Source organism: Pristiophorus japonicus, chromosome 17, assembly GCF_044704955.1.
Source record: "Pristiophorus japonicus isolate sPriJap1 chromosome 17, sPriJap1.hap1, whole genome shotgun sequence".
Taxonomy (NCBI): domain Eukaryota; kingdom Metazoa; phylum Chordata; class Chondrichthyes; family Pristiophoridae; genus Pristiophorus; species Pristiophorus japonicus.
The window spans coordinates 53,255,328-53,276,498 of NC_091993.1; the positions used below are offsets into that span (position 1 = coordinate 53,255,328).

At 60.1% G+C, this 21,171-nt stretch overlaps 1 protein-coding gene across 1 annotated transcript in view; it reads left to right on the top strand.

Moving 5' to 3' along the window:
- Positions 1 to 19,740, top strand: part of LOC139228181 (transcription factor ETV7-like) — a 387,535-nt gene extending 367,795 nt beyond the window's left edge. Inside the window, exon 7 of the mRNA XM_070859365.1 lies at positions 18,774 to 19,740. Coding sequence (XP_070715466.1) covers positions 18,774 to 18,888 — 115 coding nt within the window. The 3' untranslated portion in view covers positions 18,889 to 19,740. The remainder of the gene's footprint in view (positions 1 to 18,773) is intronic.
- Positions 19,741 to 21,171: the final 1,431 nt, after the last annotated feature.

Sequence of the window (21,171 nt, forward strand, 5' to 3'; positions counted from 1 at the left end):
TCACACTGCCCACGGTCACACTGCCCCGGTCACACTGTCCCTTTCAAACTGTCGGTCACACTGTCGGTCACACTGTCGGTCACTGTCGGTCACACTGTCCCAGTCACACTGTCAGTCACGCTGTCCCGGTCACACTGTCGGTCACACTGTCCTGGTCACACTGCCCCGATCACACTGCCCCGGTCACTGTCGGTCACACTGTCGGTCACACTGTCCCAGTCACACTTTCCCAGTCACACTGTCCCGGTCACACTGTCGGTCACACTGTCGGTCACACTGTCCCGGTCACACTGTCCCGGTCACACTGCCCCGGTCACACTGCCCCGGTCACACTGTCCCTGTCACCCTGTCCCTGTCACCCTGTCCCTGTCACCCTGTCCCTGTCACCCAGTCCCTGTCACCCTGCCGCTGTCACCCTGCCGCTGTCACCCTGTCCCTGTCACCCTGTCGATCACATTGTCCCGGTCACACTGTTCCGGTCACACTGTCCGTCACACTGTCCGTCACTGTCGGTCACATTGTCCCAGTCACACTGTCGGTCACACTGTCAGTCACGCTGTCCCGGTCACACTGTCCCGGTCACACTGTCCCGGTCACACTGTCCCGGTCACACTGTCCCGGTCACACTGCCCCGATCACACTGCCCCGGTCACACTGCCCCGGTCACACTGCCCCGGTCACACTGCCCCGGTCACACTGTCGGTCACACTGTCGGTCACACTGTCCCAGTCACACTTTCCCAGTCACACTGTCCCGGTCACACTGTCGGTCACACTGTCGGTCACACTGTCGGTCATACTGTCCCGGTCACACTGTCCCGGTCACACTGTCCCGGTCACACTGTCCCGGTCACACTGCCCCGATCACACTGCCCCGGTCACACTGCCCCGGTCACACTGTCCCGGTCACACTGCCGGTCACACTGTCCCAGTCACACTGTCCCAGTCACACTGTCCCGGTCACACTGTCCCGGTCACACTGCCCCGGTCACACTGCCCCGGTCACACTGCCCCGGTCACACTGCCCCGGTCACACTGTCCCGGTCACACTGTCCCGGTCACACTGTCGGTCACACTGTCGGTCTGACTGTCAGTCACACTGTCCCGGTCACACTGTCGGTCACGTTGTCCCGGTCACACTGTCGGTCACACTGTCCCGGTCACGCTGTCCTAGTCACACTATCGGTCACACTGTCGGTCACACTGTCCCGGTCACACTGTCGGTCACACTGTCGGTCGCACTGCCTCGGTCACACTGTCGGCCACACTGTCGGCCACACTGTCGGTCACACTGTCGGTTTCACACTATCGGTCACACTGTCCCGGTCACACTGTCCCTTTCAAACTGTCGGTCACACTGTCGGTCACACTGTCGGTCGCACTGTCTCGGTCACACTGTCGGTCACACTGTCGGTCACACTGTCCTGGTCACACTGTCCCGGTCACACTGTCGGTCACACTGTCCCGGTCACACTGTCCCGGTCACACTGTCCCGGTCACACTGTCCCGGTCACACTGTCCCTTTCAAACTGTCGGTCACACTGTCAGTCACACTGTCGGTCACACTGTGTCGGTCGCACTGTCGGTCGCACTGTCTCGGTCACACTGTCGGTTTCACACTGTCGGTCACACTGTCGGTCACACTGTCGGTCACACTGTCGGTCACACTGTCTCGGTCAGACTATCCAGGTCACACTGTCTCGGTCGCACTGTCGGTCACACTCTGTCGGTCACACTCTGTCGGTCACACTCTGTCGGTCACGCTGTCCCAGTCACACTGTCGGTCACACTGTCTTGGTCACACTGTCGGTCACACTGTCCCGGTCACACTGTCCCGGTCACACTGTCCCTTTCACTCTGTCGGTCACACTGTCCCTCACACTTTCCCGGTCACCCTGCCCCTGTCACCCTGTCCCTGTCACCCTGTCCCTGTCACCCTGTCCCTGTCACACTATCCCTGTCACCCTGCCCCTGTCACCCTGCCCCTGTCACCCTGCCCCTGTCACACTGTCCGTCACACTGTCCCTTTCAAACTGTCGGTCACACTGTCGGTCACACTGTCGGTCACACTGTCGGTCACACTGTCCTAGTCACACTGTCGGTCACACTGTCGGTCACACTGTCGGTCACACTGTCGGTCACACTGTCCTAGTCACGCTGTCCCGGTCACACTGTCGGTCACACTGTCCCGGTCACACTTTCCCAGTCACACTTTCCCGGTCAAACTGTCCCGGTCAAACTGTCCCGGTCACACTGTCGGTCACACTGTCCCAGTCACACTGTCCCGGTCACACTGTCGGTCACACTGTCGGTCGCACTGTCGGTCGCACTGTCTCGGTCAAACTGTCGATCACACTGTCGGTCACACTGTCGGTCACACTGTCGGTCACACTGTCGGTCACTCTGTCGGTCACACTGTCCCTTTCACGCTGTCCCGGTCACACTGTCCCGGTCACACTGTCCCGGTCACACTGTCGCTCACACTGCCCCGGTCTCACTGCCCCAGTCACACTGTCCCGGTCACACTGTTCCGTCACACTGTCCCTTTCAAACTGTCGGTCACACTGTCCCGGTCACACTGTCCCGGTCACACTGTGCCGGTCACATTGTCCCGGTCACACTGTCCCGGTCACACTGTCCCGGTCACACTGCCCCGATCACACTGCCCCGATCACACTGCCCCGGTCACACTGCCCCGGTCACACTGTCCCGGTCACACTGCCGGTCACACTGTCCCAGTCACACTGTCCCAGTCACACTTTCCCGGTCACACTGTCCCGGTCACACTGTCGGTCACACTGTCGGTCACACTGTCCCGGTCACACTGTCCCGGTCACACTGCCCCGGTCACACTGCCCCGGTCACACTGCCCCGGTCACACTGCCCACGGTCACACTGTCCCGGTCACACTGTCCCGGTATCACACTGTCGGTCACACTGTCCCGGTCACACTGTCGGTCTGACTGTCAGTCACACTGTCCCGGTCACACTGTCGGTCACGTTGTCCCGGTCACACTGTCGGTCACACTGTCCCGGTCACGCTGTCCTAGTCACACTATCGGTCACACTGTCGGTCACACTGTCCCGGTCACACTGTCGGTCACACTGTCGGTCGCACTGCCTCGGTCACACTGTCGGCCACACTGTCGGCCACACTGTCGGTCACACTGTCCCGGTCACACTGTCCCGGTCACACTGTCCCGGTCACACTGTCCCGGTCACACTGTCCCTTTCAAACTGTCGGTCACACTGTCAGTCACACTGTCGGTCACACTGTGTCGGTCGCACTGTCGGTCGCACTGTCTCGGTCGCACTGTCTCGGTCACACTGTCGGTTTCACACTGTCGGTCACACTGTCGGTCACACTGTCGGTCACACTGTCGGTCACACTGTCGGTCACACTGTCTCGGTCGCACTGTCGGTCACACTCTGTCGGTCACACTCTGTCGGTCACACTCTGTCGGTCACACTGTCCCGGTCACACTGTCCCGGTCACACTGTCCCGGTCACACTGTCCCGGTCACACTGCCCCGGTCACACTGCCCCGGTCACACTGCCCCGGTCACACTGTCGGTCACACTGTCGGTCACACTGTCCCAGTCACACTTTCCCAGTCACACTGTCCCGGTCACACTGTCGGTCACACTGTCGGTCACACTGTCGGTCATACTGTCCCGGTCACACTGTCGGTCACACTGTCCTAGTCACACTGTCGGTCACACTGTCGGTCACACTGTCGGTCACACTGTCGGTCACACTGTCCTGGTCACACTGTCGGTCACACTGTCCCGGTCACACTGTCCCGGTCACACTGTCCCGGTCACACTGTCCCGGTCACACTTTCCCAGTCACACTTTCCCGGTCAAACTGTCCCGGTCAAACTGTCCCGGTCACACTGTCCCGGTCACACTGTCCCGGTCACACTATCCCTTTCAAACTGTCGGTCACACTGTCGGTCACACTGTCGGTCACACTGTCCCAGTCACACTGTCCCGGTCACACTGTCGGTCACACTGTCGGTCGCACTGTCGGTCGCACTGTCTCGGTCAAACTGTCGATCACACTGTCGGTCACACTGTCGGTCACACTGTCGGTCACACTGTCGGTCACTCTGTCGGTCACACTGTCCCTTTCACGCTGTCCCGGTCACACTGTCCCGGTCACACTGTCCCGGTCACACTGTCCCGGTCACACTGTCGCTCACACTGCCCCGGTCTCACTGCCCCGGTCACACTGTCCCGGTCACACTGTTCCGTCACACTGTCCCTTTCAAACTGTCGGTCACACTGTCCCGGTCACGCTGTCCCGGTCACGCTGTCCCGGTCACGCTGTCCCAGTCACACTGTCCCGGTCACACTGTCCCGGTCACACTGTCCCGGTCACACTGTCCCGGTCACACTGTCCCGGTCACTGTCCCTTTCAAACTGTCGGTCACACTGTCGGTCACACTGTCGGTCACACTGTCCCGGTCACACTGTCCCGGTCACACTGCCCCGGTCACACTGTCCCGGTCACACTGCCGGTCACACTGTCCCAGTCACACTGTCCCAGTCACACTTTCCCAGTCACACTGTCGGTCACACTGTCCCGGTCACACTGTCCCGGTCACACTGTCCCGGTCACACTGTCCCGGTCACACTGCCCCGGTCACACTGCCCACGGTCACACTGCCCCGGTCACACTGTCCCTTTCAAACTGTCGGTCACACTGTCGGTCACACTGTCGGTCACTGTCGGTCACACTGTCCCAGTCACACTGTCAGTCACGCTGTCTCGGTCACACTGTCGGTCACACTGTCCCGGTCACACTGCCCCGATCACACTGTCCCGGTCACTGTCGGTCACACTGTCGGTCACACTGTCCCAGTCACACTTTCCCAGTCACACTGTCCCGGTCACACTGTCGGTCACACTGTCGGTCACACTGTCCCGGTCACACTGTCCCGGTCACACTGCCCCGGTCACACTGCCCCGGTCACACTGTCCCTGTCACCCTGTCCCTGTCACCCTGTCCCTGTCACCCTGTCCCTGTCACCCAGTCCCTGTCACCCTGCCGCTGTCACCCTGCCGCTGTCACCCTGTCCCTGTCACCCTGTCGATCACATTGTCCCGGTCACACTGTTCCGGTCACACTGTCCGTCACACTGTCCGTCACTGTCGGTCACATTGTCCCAGTCACACTGTCGGTCACACTGTCAGTCACGCTGTCCCGGTCACACTGTCCCGGTCACACTGTCCCGGTCACACTGTCCCGGTCACACTGTCCCGGTCACACTGTCCCGGTCACACTGCCCCGATCACACTGCCCCGGTCACACTGCCCCGGTCACACTGCCCCGGTCACACTGTCGGTCACACTGTCGGTCACACTGTCCCAGTCACACTTTCCCAGTCACACTGTCCCGGTCACACTGTCGGTCACACTGTCGGTCACACTGTCGGTCATACTGTCCCGGTCACACTGTCCCGGTCACACTGTCCCGGTCACACTGCCCCGATCACACTGCCCCGGTCACACTGCCCCGGTCACACTGTCCCGGTCACACTGTCCCAGTCACACTGTCCCAGTCACACTGTCCCGGTCACACTGTCCCGGTCACACTGCCCCGGTCACACTGCCCCGGTCACACTGCCCCGGTCACACTGCCCCGGTCACACTGCCCCGGTCACACTGCCCCGGTCACACTGTCCCGGTCACACTGTCCCGGTCACACTGTCGGTCACACTGTCCCGGTCACACTGTCGGTCTGACTGTCAGTCACACTGTCCCGGTCACACTGTCGGTCACGTTGTCCCGGTCACACTGTCGGTCACACTGTCCCGGTCACGCTGTCCTAGTCACACTATCGGTCACACTGTCGGTCACACTGTCCCGGTCACACTGTCGGTCACACTGTCGGTCGCACTGCCTCGGTCACACTGTCGGCCACACTGTCGGCCACACTGTCGGTCACACTGTCGGTTTCACACTATCGGTCACACTGTCCCGGTCACACTGTCCCTTTCAAACTGTCGGTCACACTGTCGGTCACACTGTCGGTCGCACTGTCTCGGTCACACTGTCGGTCACACTGTCGGTCACACTGTCCTGGTCACACTGTCCCGGTCACACTGTCGGTCACACTGTCCCGGTCACACTGTCCCGGTCACACTGTCCCGGTCACACTGTCCCGGTCACACTGTCCCTTTCAAACTGTCGGTCACACTGTCAGTCACACTGTCGGTCACACTGTGTCGGTCGCACTGTCGGTCGCACTGTCTCGGTCACACTGTCGGTTTCACACTGTCGGTCACACTGTCGGTCACACTGTCGGTCACACTGTCGGTCACACTGTCGGTCACACTGTCTCGGTCAGACTATCCAGGTCACACTGTCTCGGTCGCACTGTCGGTCACACTCTGTCGGTCACACTCTGTCGGTCACACTCTGTCGGTCACGCTGTCCCAGTCACACTGTCGGTCACACTGTCTTGGTCACATTGTCGGTCACACTGTCCCGGTCACACTGTCCCGGTCACACTGTCCCTTTCACTCTGTCGGTCACACTGTCCCTCACACTTTCCCGGTCACCCTGCCCCTGTCACCCTGTCCCTGTCACCCTGTCCCTGTCACCCTGTCCCTGTCACACTATCCCTGTCACCCTGCCCCTGTCACCCTGCCCCTGTCACCCTGCCCCTGTCACACTGTCCGTCACACTGTCCCTTTCAAACTGTCGGTCACACTGTCGGTCACACTGTCGGTCACACTGTCGGTCACACTGTCCTAGTCACACTGTCGGTCACACTGTCGGTCACACTGTCGGTCACACTGTCGGTCACACTGTCCTAGTCACGCTGTCCCGGTCACACTGTCGGTCACACTGTCCCGGTCACACTTTCCCAGTCACACTTTCCCGGTCAAACTGTCCCGGTCAAACTGTCCCGGTCACACTGTCCCGGTCACACTGTCCCGGTCACACTATCCCTTTCAAACTGTCGGTCACACTGTCGGTCACACTGTCGGTCACACTGTCCCAGTCACACTGTCCCGGTCACACTGTCGGTCACACTGTCGGTCGCACTGTCGGTCGCACTGTCTCGGTCAAACTGTCGATCACACTGTCGGTCACACTGTCGGTCACACTGTCGGTCACACTGTCGGTCACTCTGTCGGTCACACTGTCCCTTTCACGCTGTCCCGGTCACACTGTCCCGGTCACACTGTCCCGGTCACACTGTCGCTCACACTGCCCCGGTCTCACTGCCCCAGTCACACTGTCCCGGTCACACTGTTCCGTCACACTGTCCCTTTCAAACTGTCGGTCACACTGTCCCGGTCACACTGTCCCGGTCACACTGTCCCGGTCACATTGTCCCGGTCACACTGTCCCGGTCACACTGTCCCGGTCACACTGCCCCGATCACACTGCCCCGATCACACTGCCCCGGTCACACTGCCCCGGTCACACTGTCCCGGTCACACTGCCGGTCACACGGTCCCAGTCACACTGTCCCAGTCACACTTTCCCGGTCACACTGTCCCGGTCACACTGTCGGTCACACTGTCGGTCACACTGTCCCGGTCACACTGTCCCGGTCACACTGTCCCGGTCACACTGTCCCGGTCACACTGCCCCGGTCACACTGCCCCGGTCACACTGCCCCGGTCACACTGCCCCGGTCACACTGCCCACGGTCACACTGTCCCGGTCACACTGTCCCGGTATCACACTGTCGGTCACACTGTCCCGGTCACACTGTCGGTCTGACTGTCAGTCACACTGTCCCGGTCACACTGTCGGTCACGTTGTCCCGGTCACACTGTCGGTCACACTGTCCCGGTCACGCTGTCCTAGTCACACTATCGGTCACACTGTCGGTCACACTGTCCCGGTCACACTGTCGGTCACACTGTCGGTCGCACTGCCTCGGTCACACTGTCGGCCACACTGTCGGCCACACTGTCGGTCACACTGTCCCGGTCACACTGTCCCGGTCACACTGTCCCGGTCACACTGTCCCTTTCAAACTGTCGGTCACACTGTCAGTCACACTGTCGGTCACACTGTGTCGGTCGCACTGTCGGTCGCACTGTCTCGGTCGCACTGTCTCGGTCACACTGTCGGTTTCACACTGTCGGTCACACTGTCGGTCACACTGTCGGTCACACTGTCGGTCACACTGTCGGTCACACTGTCTCGGTCGCTCTGTCGGTCACACTCTGTCGGTCACACTCTGTCGGTCACACTGTCCCGGTCACACTGTCCCGGTCACACTGTCCCGGTCACACTGTCCCGGTCACACTGCCCCGGTCACACTGCCCCGGTCACACTGCCCCGGTCACACTGTCGGTCACACTGTCGGTCACACTGTCCCAGTCACACTTTCCCAGTCACACTGTCCCGGTCACACTGTCGGTCACACTGTCGGTCACACTGTCGGTCATACTGTCCCGGTCACACTGTCCCGGTCACACTGTCCCGGTCACACTGTCCCGGTCACACTGTCCCGGTCACACTGCCCCGATCACACTGCCCCGATCACACTGCCCCGGTCACACTGCCCCGGTCACACTGTCCCGGTCACACTGCCGGTCACACTGTCCCAGTCACACTGTCCCAGTCACACTTTCCCGGTCACACTGTCCCGGTCACACTGTCCCGGTCACACTGTCCCGGTCACACTGCCCCGGTCACACTGCCCCGGTCACACTGCCCCGGTCACACTGCCCCGGTCACACTGCCCCGGTCACACTGTCCCGGTCACACTGTCCCGGTCACACTGTCGGTCACACTGTCCCGGTCACACTGTCGGTCTGACTGTCAGTCACACTGTCCCGGTCACACTGTCGGTCACGTTGTCCCGGTCACACTGTCGGTCACACTGTCCCGGTCACGCTGTCCTAGTCACACTATCGGTCACACTGTCGGTCACACTGTCCCGGTCACACTGTCGGTCACACTGTCGGTCGCACTGCCTCGGTCACACTGTCGGCCACACTGTCGGCCACACTGTCGGTCACACTGTCGGTTTCACACTATCGGTCACACTGTCCCGGTCACACTGTCCCTTTCAAACTGTCGGTCACACTGTCGGTCACACTGTCGGTCGCACTGTCCTGGTCACACTGTCCCGGTCACACTGTCGGTCACACTGTCCCGGTCACACTGTCCCGGTCACACTGTCCCGGTCACACTGTCCCTTTCAAACTGTCGGTCACACTGTCAGTCACACTGTCGGTCACACTGTGTCGGTCGCACTGTCGGTCGCACTGTCTCGGTCACACTGTCGGTTTCACACTGTCGGTCACACTGTCGGTCACACTGTCGGTCACACTGTCGGTCACACTGTCGGTCACACTGTCTCGGTCAGACTATCCAGGTCACACTGTCTCGGTCGCACTGTCGGTCACACTCTGTCGGTCACACTCTGTCGGTCACACTCTGTCGGTCACGCTGTCCCAGTCACACTTTCCCAGTCACACTGTCCCGGTCACACTGTCGGTCACACTGTCGGTCACACTGTCGGTCATACTGTCCCGGTCACACTGTCCCGGTCACACTGTCCCGGTCACACTGTCCCGGTCACACTGTCCCGGTCGCACTGTCGGTCACACTCTGTCGGTCACACTCTGTCGGTCACACTCTGTCGGTCACGCTGTCCCAGTCACACTGTCGGTCACACTGTCTTGGTCACACTGTCGGTCACACTGTCCCGGTCACACTGTCCCGGTCACACTGTCCCTTTCACTCTGTCGGTCACACTGTCCCTCACACTTTCCCGGTCACCCTGCCCCTGTCACCCTGTCCCTGTCACCCTGTCCCTGTCACCCTGTCCCTGTCACCCTGTCCCTGTCACCCTGCCCCTGTCACCCTGCCCCTGTCACCCTGCCCCTGTCACACTGTCCGTCACACTGTCCCTTTCAAACTGTCGGTCACACTGTCGGTCACACTGTCGGTCACACTGTCGGTCACACTGTCCTAGTCACACTGTCGGTCACACTGTCGGTCACACTGTCGGTCACACTGTCCTAGTCACGCTGTCCCGGTCACACTGTCGGTCACACTGTCCCGGTCACACTGTCCCGGTCACACTGTCCCGGTCACACTGTCCCGGTCACACTGTCCCGGTCACACTTTCCCAGTCACACTTTCCCGGTCAAACTGTCCCGGTCAAACTGTCCCGGTCACACTGTCCCGGTCACACTGTCCCGGTCACACTATCCCTTTCAAACTGTCGGTCACACTGTCGGTCACACTGTCGGTCACACTGTCCCAGTCACACTGTCCCGGTCACACTGTCGGTCACACTGTCGGTCGCACTGTCGGTCGCACTGTCTCGGTCAAACTGTCGATCACACTGTCGGTCACACTGTCGGTCACACTGTCGGTCACACTGTCGGTCACTCTGTCGGTCACACTGTCCCTTTCACGCTGTCCCGGTCACACTGTCCCGGTCACACTGTCCCGGTCACACTGTCGCTCACACTGCCCCGGTCTCACTGCCCCGGTCACACTGTCCCGGTCACACTGTTCCGTCACACTGTCCCTTTCAAACTGTCGGTCACACTGTCCCGGTCACGCTGTCCCGGTCACGCTGTCCCGGTCACGCTGTCCCAGTCACACTGTCCCGGTCACACTGTCCCGGTCACACTGTCCCGGTCACACTGTCCCGGTCACACTGTCCCGGTCACTGTCCCTTTCAAACTGTCGGTCACACTGTCGGTCACACTGTCGGTCACACTGTCCCAGTCACACTGTCCCGGTCACACTGCCCCGGTCACACTGTCCCGGTCACACTGCCGGTCACACTGTCCCAGTCACACTGTCCCAGTCACACTTTCCCAGTCACACTGTCGGTCACACTGTCCCGGTCACACTGTCCCGGTCACACTGTCCCGGTCACACTGTCCCGGTCACACTGCCCCGGTCACACTGCCCCGGTCACACTGTCCCTTTCAAACTGTCGGTCACACTGTCGGTCACACTGTCGGTCACTGTCGGTCACACTGTCCCAGTCACACTGTCAGTCACGCTGTCCCGGTCACACTGTCGGTCACACTGTCCCGGTCACACTGCCCCGATCACACTGTCCCGGTCACTGTCGGTCACACTGTCGGTCACACTGTCCCAGTCACACTTTCCCAGTCACACTGTCCCGGTCACACTGTCGGTCACACTGTCGGTCACACTGTCCCGGTCACACTGTCCCGGTCACACTGTCCCGGTCACACTGCCCCGGTCACACTGCCCCGGTCACACTGCCCCGGTCACACTGCCCCGGTCACACTGCCCCGGTCACACTGCCCCGGTCACACTGTCCCTGTCACCCTGTCCCTGTCACCCTGTCCCTGTCACCCTGTCCCTGTCACCCTGCCGCTGTCACCCTGCCGCTGTCACCCTGTCCCTGTCACCCTGTCGATCACATTGTCCCGGTCACACTGTTCCGGTCACACTGTCCGTCACACTGTCCGTCACTGTCGGTCACATTGCCCCAGTCACACTGTCGGTCACACTGTCAGTCACGCTGTCCCGGTCACACTGTCCCGGTCACACTGTCCCGGTCACACTGTCCCGGTCACATTGTCCCGGTCACACTGTCCCGGTCACACTGTCCCGGTCACACTGCCCCGATCACACTGCCCCGGTCACACTGCCCCGGTCACACTGCCCCGGTCACACTGTCGGTCACACTGTCGGTCACACTGTCCCAGTCACACTTTCCCAGTCACACTGTCCCGGTCACACTGTCGGTCACACTGTCGGTCACACTGTCGGTCATACTGTCCCGGTCACACTGTCCCGGTCACACTGTCCCGGTCACACTGTCCCGGTCACACTGTCCCGGTCACATTGTCCCGGTCACACTGTCCCGGTCACACTGTCCCGGTCACACTGCCCCGATCACACTGCCCCGATCACACTGCCCCGGTCACACTGCCCCGGTCACACTGTCCCGGTCACACTGCCGGTCACACTGTCCCAGTCACACTGTCCCAGTCACACTTTCCCGGTCACACTGTCCCGGTCACACTGTCGGTCACACTGTCGGTCACACTGTCCCGGTCACACTGTCCCGGTCACACTGTCCCGGTCACACTGTCCCGGTCACACTGCCCCGGTCACACTGCCCCGGTCACACTGCCCCGGTCACACTGCCCCGGTCACACTGCCCACGGTCACACTGTCCCGGTCACACTGTCCCGGTCACACTGTCGGTCACACTGTCCCGGTCACACTGTCGGTCTGACTGTCAGTCACACTGTCCCGGTCACACTGTCGGTCACGTTGTCCCGGTCACACTGTCGGTCACACTGTCCCGGTCACGCTGTCCTAGTCACACTATCGGTCACACTGTCGGTCACACTGTCCCGGTCACACTGCCGGTCACACTGTCGGTCGCACTGCCTCGGTCACACTGACGGCCACACTGTCGGCCACACTGTCGGTCACACTGTCCCGGTCACACTGTCCCGGTCACACTGTCCCGGTCACACTGTCCCGGTCACACTGTCCCTTTCAAACTGTCGGTCACACTGTCAGTCACACTGTCGGTCACACTGTGTCGGTCGCACTGTCGGTCGCACTGTCTCGGTCGCACTGTCTCGGTCACACTGTCGGTTTCACACTGTCGGTCACACTGTCGGTCACACTGTCGGTCACACTGTCGGTCACACTGTCGGTCACACTATCCAGGTCACACTGTCTCGGTCGCACTGTCGGTCACACTCTGTCGGTCACACTCTGTCGGTCACACTCTGTCGGTCACACTGTCCCGGTCACACTGTCGGTCACACTGCCCCGGTCACACTGTCCCTTTCAAACTGTCGGTCACACTGTCTCGGTCACACTGTCGGTCACACTGTCGGTCACACTGTCCCGGTCACACTGTCCCTTTCAAACTGTCGGTCACACTGTGTCGGTCGCACTGTCGGTCGCACTGTCTCGGTCACACTGTCGGTCACACTGTCCCTTTCACATTGTCGGTCGCACTGTCTCGGTCACACTGTCGGTCACACTGTCGGTCACACTGTCGGTCACACTGTCGGTCACACTGTCACGGTCACACTGTCCCGGTCACACTGCCCCGGTCACAATGCCCCGGTCACACTGCCCCGGTCACACTGCCCCGGTCACACTGCCCCGGTCACACTGTCCCTGTCACCCTGTCCCTGTCACCCTGTCCCTGTCACCCTGTCCCTGTCACCCTGCCGCTGTCACCCTGCCGCTGTCACCCTGTCCCTGTCACCCTGTCGATCACATTGTCCCGGTCACACTGTTCCGGTCACACTGTCCGTCACACTGTCCGTCACTGTCGGTCACATTGTCCCAGTCACACTGTCGGTCACACTGTCAGTCACGCTGTCCCGGTCACACTGTCCCGGTCACACTGTCCCGGTCACACTGTCCCGGTCACATTGTCCCGGTCACCCTGTCCCGGTCACACTGTCCCGGTCACACTGCCCCGATCACACTGCCCCGGTCACACTGCCCCGGTCACACTGCCCCGGTCACACTGCCCCGGTCACACTGTCGGTCACACTGTCGGTCACACTGTCCCAGTCACACTTTCCCAGTCACACTGTCCCGGTCACACTGTCGGTCACACTGTCGGTCACACTGTCGGTCATACTGTCCCGGTCACACTGTCCCGGTCACACTGTCCCGGTCACACTGTCCCGGTCACACTGTCCCGGTCACATTGTCCCGGTCACACTGTCCCGGTCACACTGCCCCGATCACACTGCCCCGATCACACTGCCCCGGTCACACTGCCCCGGTCACACTGTCCCGGTCACACTGCCGGTCACACTGTCCCAGTCACACTTTCCCGGTCACACTGTCCCGGTCACACTGTCGGTCACACTGTCGGTCACACTGTCCCGGTCACACTGTCCCGGTCACACTGTCCCGGTCACACTGTCCCGGTCACACTGCCCCGGTCACACTGCCCCGGTCACACTGCCCCGGTCACACTGCCCCGGTCACACTGCCCACGGTCACACTGTCCCGGTCACACTGTCCCGGTCACACTGTCGGTCACACTGTCCCGGTCACACTGTCGGTCTGACTGTCAGTCACACTGTCCCGGTCACACTGTCGGTCACGTTGTCCCGGTCACACTGTCGGTCACACTGTCCCGGTCACGCTGTCCTAGTCACACTATCGGTCACACTGTCGGTCACACTGTCCCGGTCACACTGTCGGTCACACTGTCGGTCGCACTGCCTCGGTCACACTGTCGGCCACACTGTCGGCCACACTGTCGGTCACACTGTCGGTTTCACACTATCGGTCACACTGTCCCGGTCACACTGTCCCTTTCAAACTGTCGGTCACACTGTCGGTCACACTGTCGGTCGCACTGTCCTGGTCACACTGTCCCGGTCACACTGTCGGTCACACTGTCCCGGTCACACTGTCCCGGTCACACTGTCCCGGTCACACTGTCCCTTTCAAACTGTCGGTCACACTGTCAGTCACACTGTCGGTCACACTGTGTCGGTCGCACTGTCGGTCGCACTGTCTCGGTCACACTGTCGGTTTCACACTGTCGGTTTCACACTGTCGGTCACACTGTCGGTCACACTGTCGGTCACACTGTCGGTCACACTGTCGGTCACACTATCCAGGTCACACTGTCTCGGTCGCACTGTCGGTCACACTCTGTCGGTCACACTCTGTCGGTCACACTCTGTCGGTCACACTCTGTCGGTCACACTGTCCCGGTCACACTGTCGGTCACACTGTCCCGGTCACACTGTCCCTTTCAAACTGTCGGTCACACTGTCTCGGTCACACTGTCGGTCACACTGTCGGTCACACTGTCCCGGTCACACTGTCCCTTTCAAACTGTCGGTCACACTGTGTCGGTCGCACTGTCGGTCGCACTGTCTCGGTCACACTGTCGGTCACACTGTCCCTTTCACATTGTCGGTCGCACTGTCTCGGTCACACTGTCGGTCACACTGTCCCGGTCACACTGTGTCGGTCGCACTGTCGGTCGCACTGTCGGTCACACTGTCGGTCACACTGTCGGTCACACTATCCAGGTCACACTGTCACGGTTGCTCTGTCGGTCACGCTCTGTCGGTCACACTCTGTCGGTCACACTCTGTCGGTCACACTGTCCCGGTCACACTGTCGGTCACACTGTCCCGGTCACACTGTCCCTTTCAAACTGTCGGTCACACTGTCTCGGTCACACTGTCGGTCACACTGTCGGTCACACTGTCCCGGTCACACTGTCCCTTTCAAACTGTCGGTCACACTGTGTCGGTCGCACTGTCGGTCGCACTGTCTCGGTCACACTGTCGGTCACACTGTCCCTTTCACATTGTCGGTCGCACTGTCTCGGTCACACTGTCGGTCACACTGTCGGTCACACTGTCGGTCACACTGTCGGTCACACTGTCCCGGTCACACTGTCGGTCACACTGTCGGTCGCACTGTCTCGGTCACACTGTCGGTCACACTGTCGGTCAAACTGTCCCGGTCACACTGTCCCGGTCACACTGTCCCGGTCACACTGTCGGTCACGCTGTCCCAGTCACACTGTCGGTCACACTGTCTTGATCACACTGTCGGTCACACTGTCCCGGTCACACTGTCCCAGTCACATTGTCCCGGTCACACTGTCGGTCACACTGTCCCGGTCACACTGTCCCGGTCACACTGTCCCGGTCACGCTGTCCCGGTCACACTGTCGGTCACGCTGTCCCGGTCACGCTGTCCCGGTCACACTGTCGGTCACGCTGTCCCGGTCACACTGTCGGTCACGCTGTCCCGGTCACACTGTCGGTCACGCTGTCCCGGTCACACTGTCGGTCACATTGTCCCGGTCACACTTTCCCAGTCACACTTTCCCAGTCACACTTTCCCGATCAAACTGTCCCGGTCAAACTGTCCCGGTCAAACTGTCCCGGTCACACTGTCCCGGTCACACTGTCCCGGTCACACTATCCCTTTCAAACTGTCGGTCACACTGTCGGTCACACTGTCGGTCACACTGTCGCTCACACTGTCGGTCACACTGTCGGGGTCACACTGTCCCGGTCACACTGTCGGTCGGTCAAACTGTCGATCACACTTTCGGTCACACTGTCGGTCACACTGTCGGTCACTCTGTCGGTCACACTGTCCCTTTCACGCTGTCGGTCACGCTGTCGGTCACGCTGTCGGTCACGCTGTCGGTCACGCTGTCGGTCACACTGTCCCGGTCACACTGTCCCGGTCACACTGTCCCGGTCACACTGTCCCGGTCACACTGTCGCTCACACTGCCCCGGTCACACTGTCCCGGTCACACTGTTCCGTCACACTGTCCCTTTCAAACTGTCGGTCACACTGTCGGTCACACTGTCCCAGTTACGCTGTCCCGGTCACGCTGTCCCGGTCACGCTGTCCCAGTCACACTGTCGGTCACACTGTCCCGGTCACACTGTCCCGGTCACACTGTCCCGGTCACACTGTCCCGGTCACACTGTCCCTTTCAAACTGTCGGTCACACTGTCGGTCACACTGTCCCGGTCACACTGTCCCGGTCACACTGTCGGTCACACTGTCGGTCGCACTGTCTCGGTCAAACTGTCAATCACACTGTCGGTCACACTGTCCCTTTCACTCTGTCGGTCACGCTGTCGGTCACACTTTCCCGGTCACACTTTCCCGGTCACACTTTCCCGGTCACACTGTCCCGGTCACACTGTCCCGGTCACACTGTCCCGGTCACACTGTCCCTTTCAAACTGTCGGTCACACTGTCCCGGTCACACTGTCCCGATCACCCTGTCCCTGTCACCCTGTCCCTGTCACCCTGTCCCTGTCACCCTGTCCCTGTCACCCTGCCGCTGTCACCCTGTCCCTGTCACCCTGTCCCTGTCACCCTGTCCCTGTCACCCTGTCCCTGTCACCCTGTCCCGGTCACCCTGTCCCGGTCACCCTGTCCCGGTCACCCTGTCCCGGTCACACTGTCCGTCACACTGTCCCTTTCAAACTGTCGGTCACACTGTCGGTCACACTGTCGGTCACACTGTCGGTCACACTGTCCCAGTCACACTGTCGGTCACACTGTCAGTCACACTGTCAGTCACGCTGTCCCGGTCACACTGTCCCGGTCACACTGTCCCGGTCACACTGTCCCGGTCACACTGCCCCGGTCACACTGTCCCGGTCACACTGTCGGTCACATTGTCGGTCACATTGTCGGTCACATTGTCGGTCACACTTTCCCGGTCACACTGTCCCGGTCACACTGTCGGTCACACTGTCGGTCACACTGTCGGTCACACTGTCGGTCACACTGTCGGTCACACTGTCCCGGTCACACTGTCCCTTTCAAACTTTCGGTCACATTGTCGGTCACACTTTCCTAAAACACTGTCGGTCACACTGTCGGTCACACTGTCGGTCACACTGTCGGTCACACTGTGGCGCTCACACTGTCGGTCACACTGTCCCTTTCAAACTGTCGGTCACGCTGTCCCGGTCACACTGTCCCGGTCACACTGTCCCGGTCACACTGTCCCGGTCACACTGTCGGTCACACTGTCGGTCACACTGTCCCGGTCACACTGTCCCGGTCACACTGTCCCGGTCACACTGTCTCTTTCAAACTGTCGGTCACACTGTCAGTCACACTGTCGGTCGCACTGTGTCGGTCGCACTGTCGGTCGCACTGTGTCGGTCACACTGTCGGTTTCACACTGTCAGTCACACTGTCGGTCACACTGTCCCGGTCACACTGTCCCGGTCACACTGTCCCTTTCAAACTGTCGGTCACACTGTGTCGGTCACACTGTCGGTCACACTGTCGGTCACATTGTCCCTTTCACACTGTCGGTCACACTGTCGGTCACACTGTCGGTCACACTGTCGGTCACACTGTCGGTCACACTGTCGGTCAGACTGTCTCGGTCACACTATCCAGGTCACACTGTCGGTCGCACTGTCGGTCACACTCTGTCGGTCACACTCTGTCGGTCACACTCTGTCGGTCACACTCTGTCGGTCACACTCTGTCCCGGTCACACTCTGTCCCGGTCACACTCTGTCCCGGTCACACTCTGTCCCGGTCACACTCTGTCCTGGTCACACTCTGTCCCGGTCACACTCTGTCCCGGTCACACTCTGTCCCTGTCTCCCTGTCACACTCTGTCCCTGTCTCCCTGTCACACTCTGTCCCTGTCTCCCTGTCACACTCTGTCCCTGTCTCCCTGTCACACTCTGTCCCTGTCTCCCTGTCACACTCTGTCCCTGTCTCCCTGTCACACTCTGTCCCTGTCTCCCTGTCACACTCTGTCCCTGTCTCCCTGTCACACTCTGTCCCTGTCACCCTGTCACACTCTGTCCCTGTCACCCTGTTGGTCACGCTGTCGGTCACAGTTACTGCCTGTAGATCGGGGATTGTGTTCCTGAGCCCTGGGAGGAGATGAAATGGTTATAGTCAGTGATGTGGTAAAGTTTCCATGGGCTGTGGGAGGAGATTCAATGTTCATGTACAGTCCATGATGGGGAAGAGTGTACCTGGGCTGTGGGAGGAGCAGGACTGATGTTGTCTGTGCTATGTTCTTCAAGCGTCTGTGGCCTCACAGTAATCCTCCTTCTGCAGATGATGTAACTGCCGCAAGACTGATGGTCCCACTATAGTTATAGCCGCCTATCCTCGCCACTATAATAGACTGTAGCCACCTATTGAATCTCTCCCAAGGCCCATGGGCACACTGACAGACGGCATTGTGTTTTCTGTTTCAATGCATCGTCGCCACCCCTAACCGAATCTGGTTGCTGTATCGTAAACAGATTCCTGAAGACTCCGGGAGAAATCATTCACAAGACGGACAGTTTGGAGCAGCTGGAATCGCAGGAGCAGGACGGAGCGGATTTCAAGGAGGACACGTTTGAACTGTCACCGTGACAGTGAAATGAAAGTAGCACTCAGCTGGATCAGCCTGAGAAACTCCATCCCTGACTGACCCCTGATCATACTGACTCCTGCCCCTGACTGACCCCTGCCCCTGACTGACACCTGCCCCAGACTGACCCCTGCCCCTGACTGACCCTGACTGACTGACCCCTGAGCCTGACTGACCCCTGAGCCTGACTGACCCCTGAGCCTGACTGACCCCTGAGCCTGACTGACCCCTGCCCCTGACTGACCCCTGCCCCTGACTCACCCCTGCCCCTGACTGACTCACCCCTGCCCCAGACTGACCCCTGCCCCTGACTGACCCTGACTGACTGACCCCTCACCCGACTGACCCCTGAGCCTGACTGACCCCTGTCCATGACTGGACCCTGTCCCTGACTGACCGACCCCTGTCCCTGACTGACCGACCCCTGTCCCTGACTGACCGACCCCTGTCCCTGACTGACCCCTGTCCCTGACTGACCCCTGACCCTGACTGACCCCTGACCCTGACTGACCGACCCCTGTCCCTGACTGACCCCTGTCCCTGACTGACCCCTGACCCTGACTGACCCCTGACCCTGACTGACCCCTGACCCTGACTGACTGACCCCTGTCCCTGACTGACCCCTGACCCTGACTGACCCCTGACTGACTGATCCCTGTCAATCATGAGCCTCTTCAGCCCAAAACAATGTTTTTTCTCCAGATGGTACTAATGTGAAGTTTTCCTGCCTTTTGCGGGTTATGATTGAGTCGATGTTAGCACTACATTTGATGTACGCACTGTAAATACTCAGAAGCTTGCCAAGAACATTCTGAAGGAAAATGGTGAATAAATTGTTAATACTTTGTGCCCTGCCTGTTTGTGCCAGACGCCCTCGTGTTTGTTCATCTCTCTCGAAGCGACTGTGAGAGTATTGGGGCTGAGGACTTGTATTAAAATGGCCCCATTTTGACTCTTGGGTGACTGACCCGCCTTCACTGGTCCGCCTCTCGATTCCCCCCACCCTGCCCCCGATCACCCATTTTGAGTTTGTCAGGCGACCTGCGGCTGTGAAGCAAATGTCCCTGTGCAGCTTATTTGAGGCCTCAAGATGAGGCCGTGGTGGCCAGCAGCAAATCAGTGGGGGCGGTTGGCCGATTGTGGACAGTGGGGGTCCCGGGTGGCAGTGACCCACATTATTCTTTTATGCCCAGGAGGTGCACGGAAATAATTAACGCTTGCCTTTGGCGGGTCTCTTTAGTTCCCTCGCCTGTATACATGATCAGAAATGGCAATTCTGGTCATATTTCCCTCAGAGAACCCCAATTTCTATATTAAATGGGGAAGCTGGATCAATACCTGAGGGACAGAGGAACAGAAGGATAAGTTGATGGGGTGAGTTGGGAAGAGGCTCCTGTGAAGCATAAAGAGCAATGGTTGGGCCGAAGGGCCTCAACAATGTAATGTACCGTCTGCAATGGGCGGGCACTCGGGACACCCAGCAGGGAGAGTGGGAGCAGACCCAGAGTAACCCGGGCTTAGACTGGGAGCAGACCCAGAGTAACCCGGGCTTAGACTGGGAGCAGACCCAGAGTAACCCGGGCTTAGACTGGGAGTGGACCCAGAGTAACCCGGGCTTAGACTGGGAATGGACCCAGAGTAACCCGGGCTTAGACTGGGAGCAGACCCAGAGTAACCCGGGCTTAGACTGGGAGCAGACCCAGAGTAACCCGGGCTTAGACTGGGAGCAGACCCAGAGTAACCCGGGCTTAGACTGGGAGCAGACCCAGAGTAACCCGGGCTTAGACTGGGAGTGGACCCAGAGTAACCCGGGCTTAGACTGGGAGTGGACCCAGAGTAACCCGGGCTTAGACTGGGAGCAGACCCAGAGTAACCCGGGCTTAGACTGGGAGTGGACCCAGAGTAACCCGGGCTTAGACTGGGAGCGGACCCAGAGTAACCCGGGCTTAGACTGGGAGCAGACCCAGAGTAACCCGGGCTTAGACTGGGAGTGGACCCAGAGTAACCCGGGCTTAGACTGGGAGCAGACCCAGAGTAACCCGGGCTTAGACTGGGAGTGGACCCAGAGTAACCCGGGCTTAGACTGGGAGCGGACCCAGAGTAACCCGGGCTCTGGGAGTGGACCCAGAGTAACCCGGGCTTAGACTGGGAGCAGACCCAGAGTAACCCGGGCTCTGGGAGCAGACCCAGAGTAACCCGGGCTTAGACTGGGAGCAGACCCAGAGTAACCCGGGCTCTGGGAGTGGACCCAGAGTAACCCGGGCTTAGACTGGGAGCAGACCCAG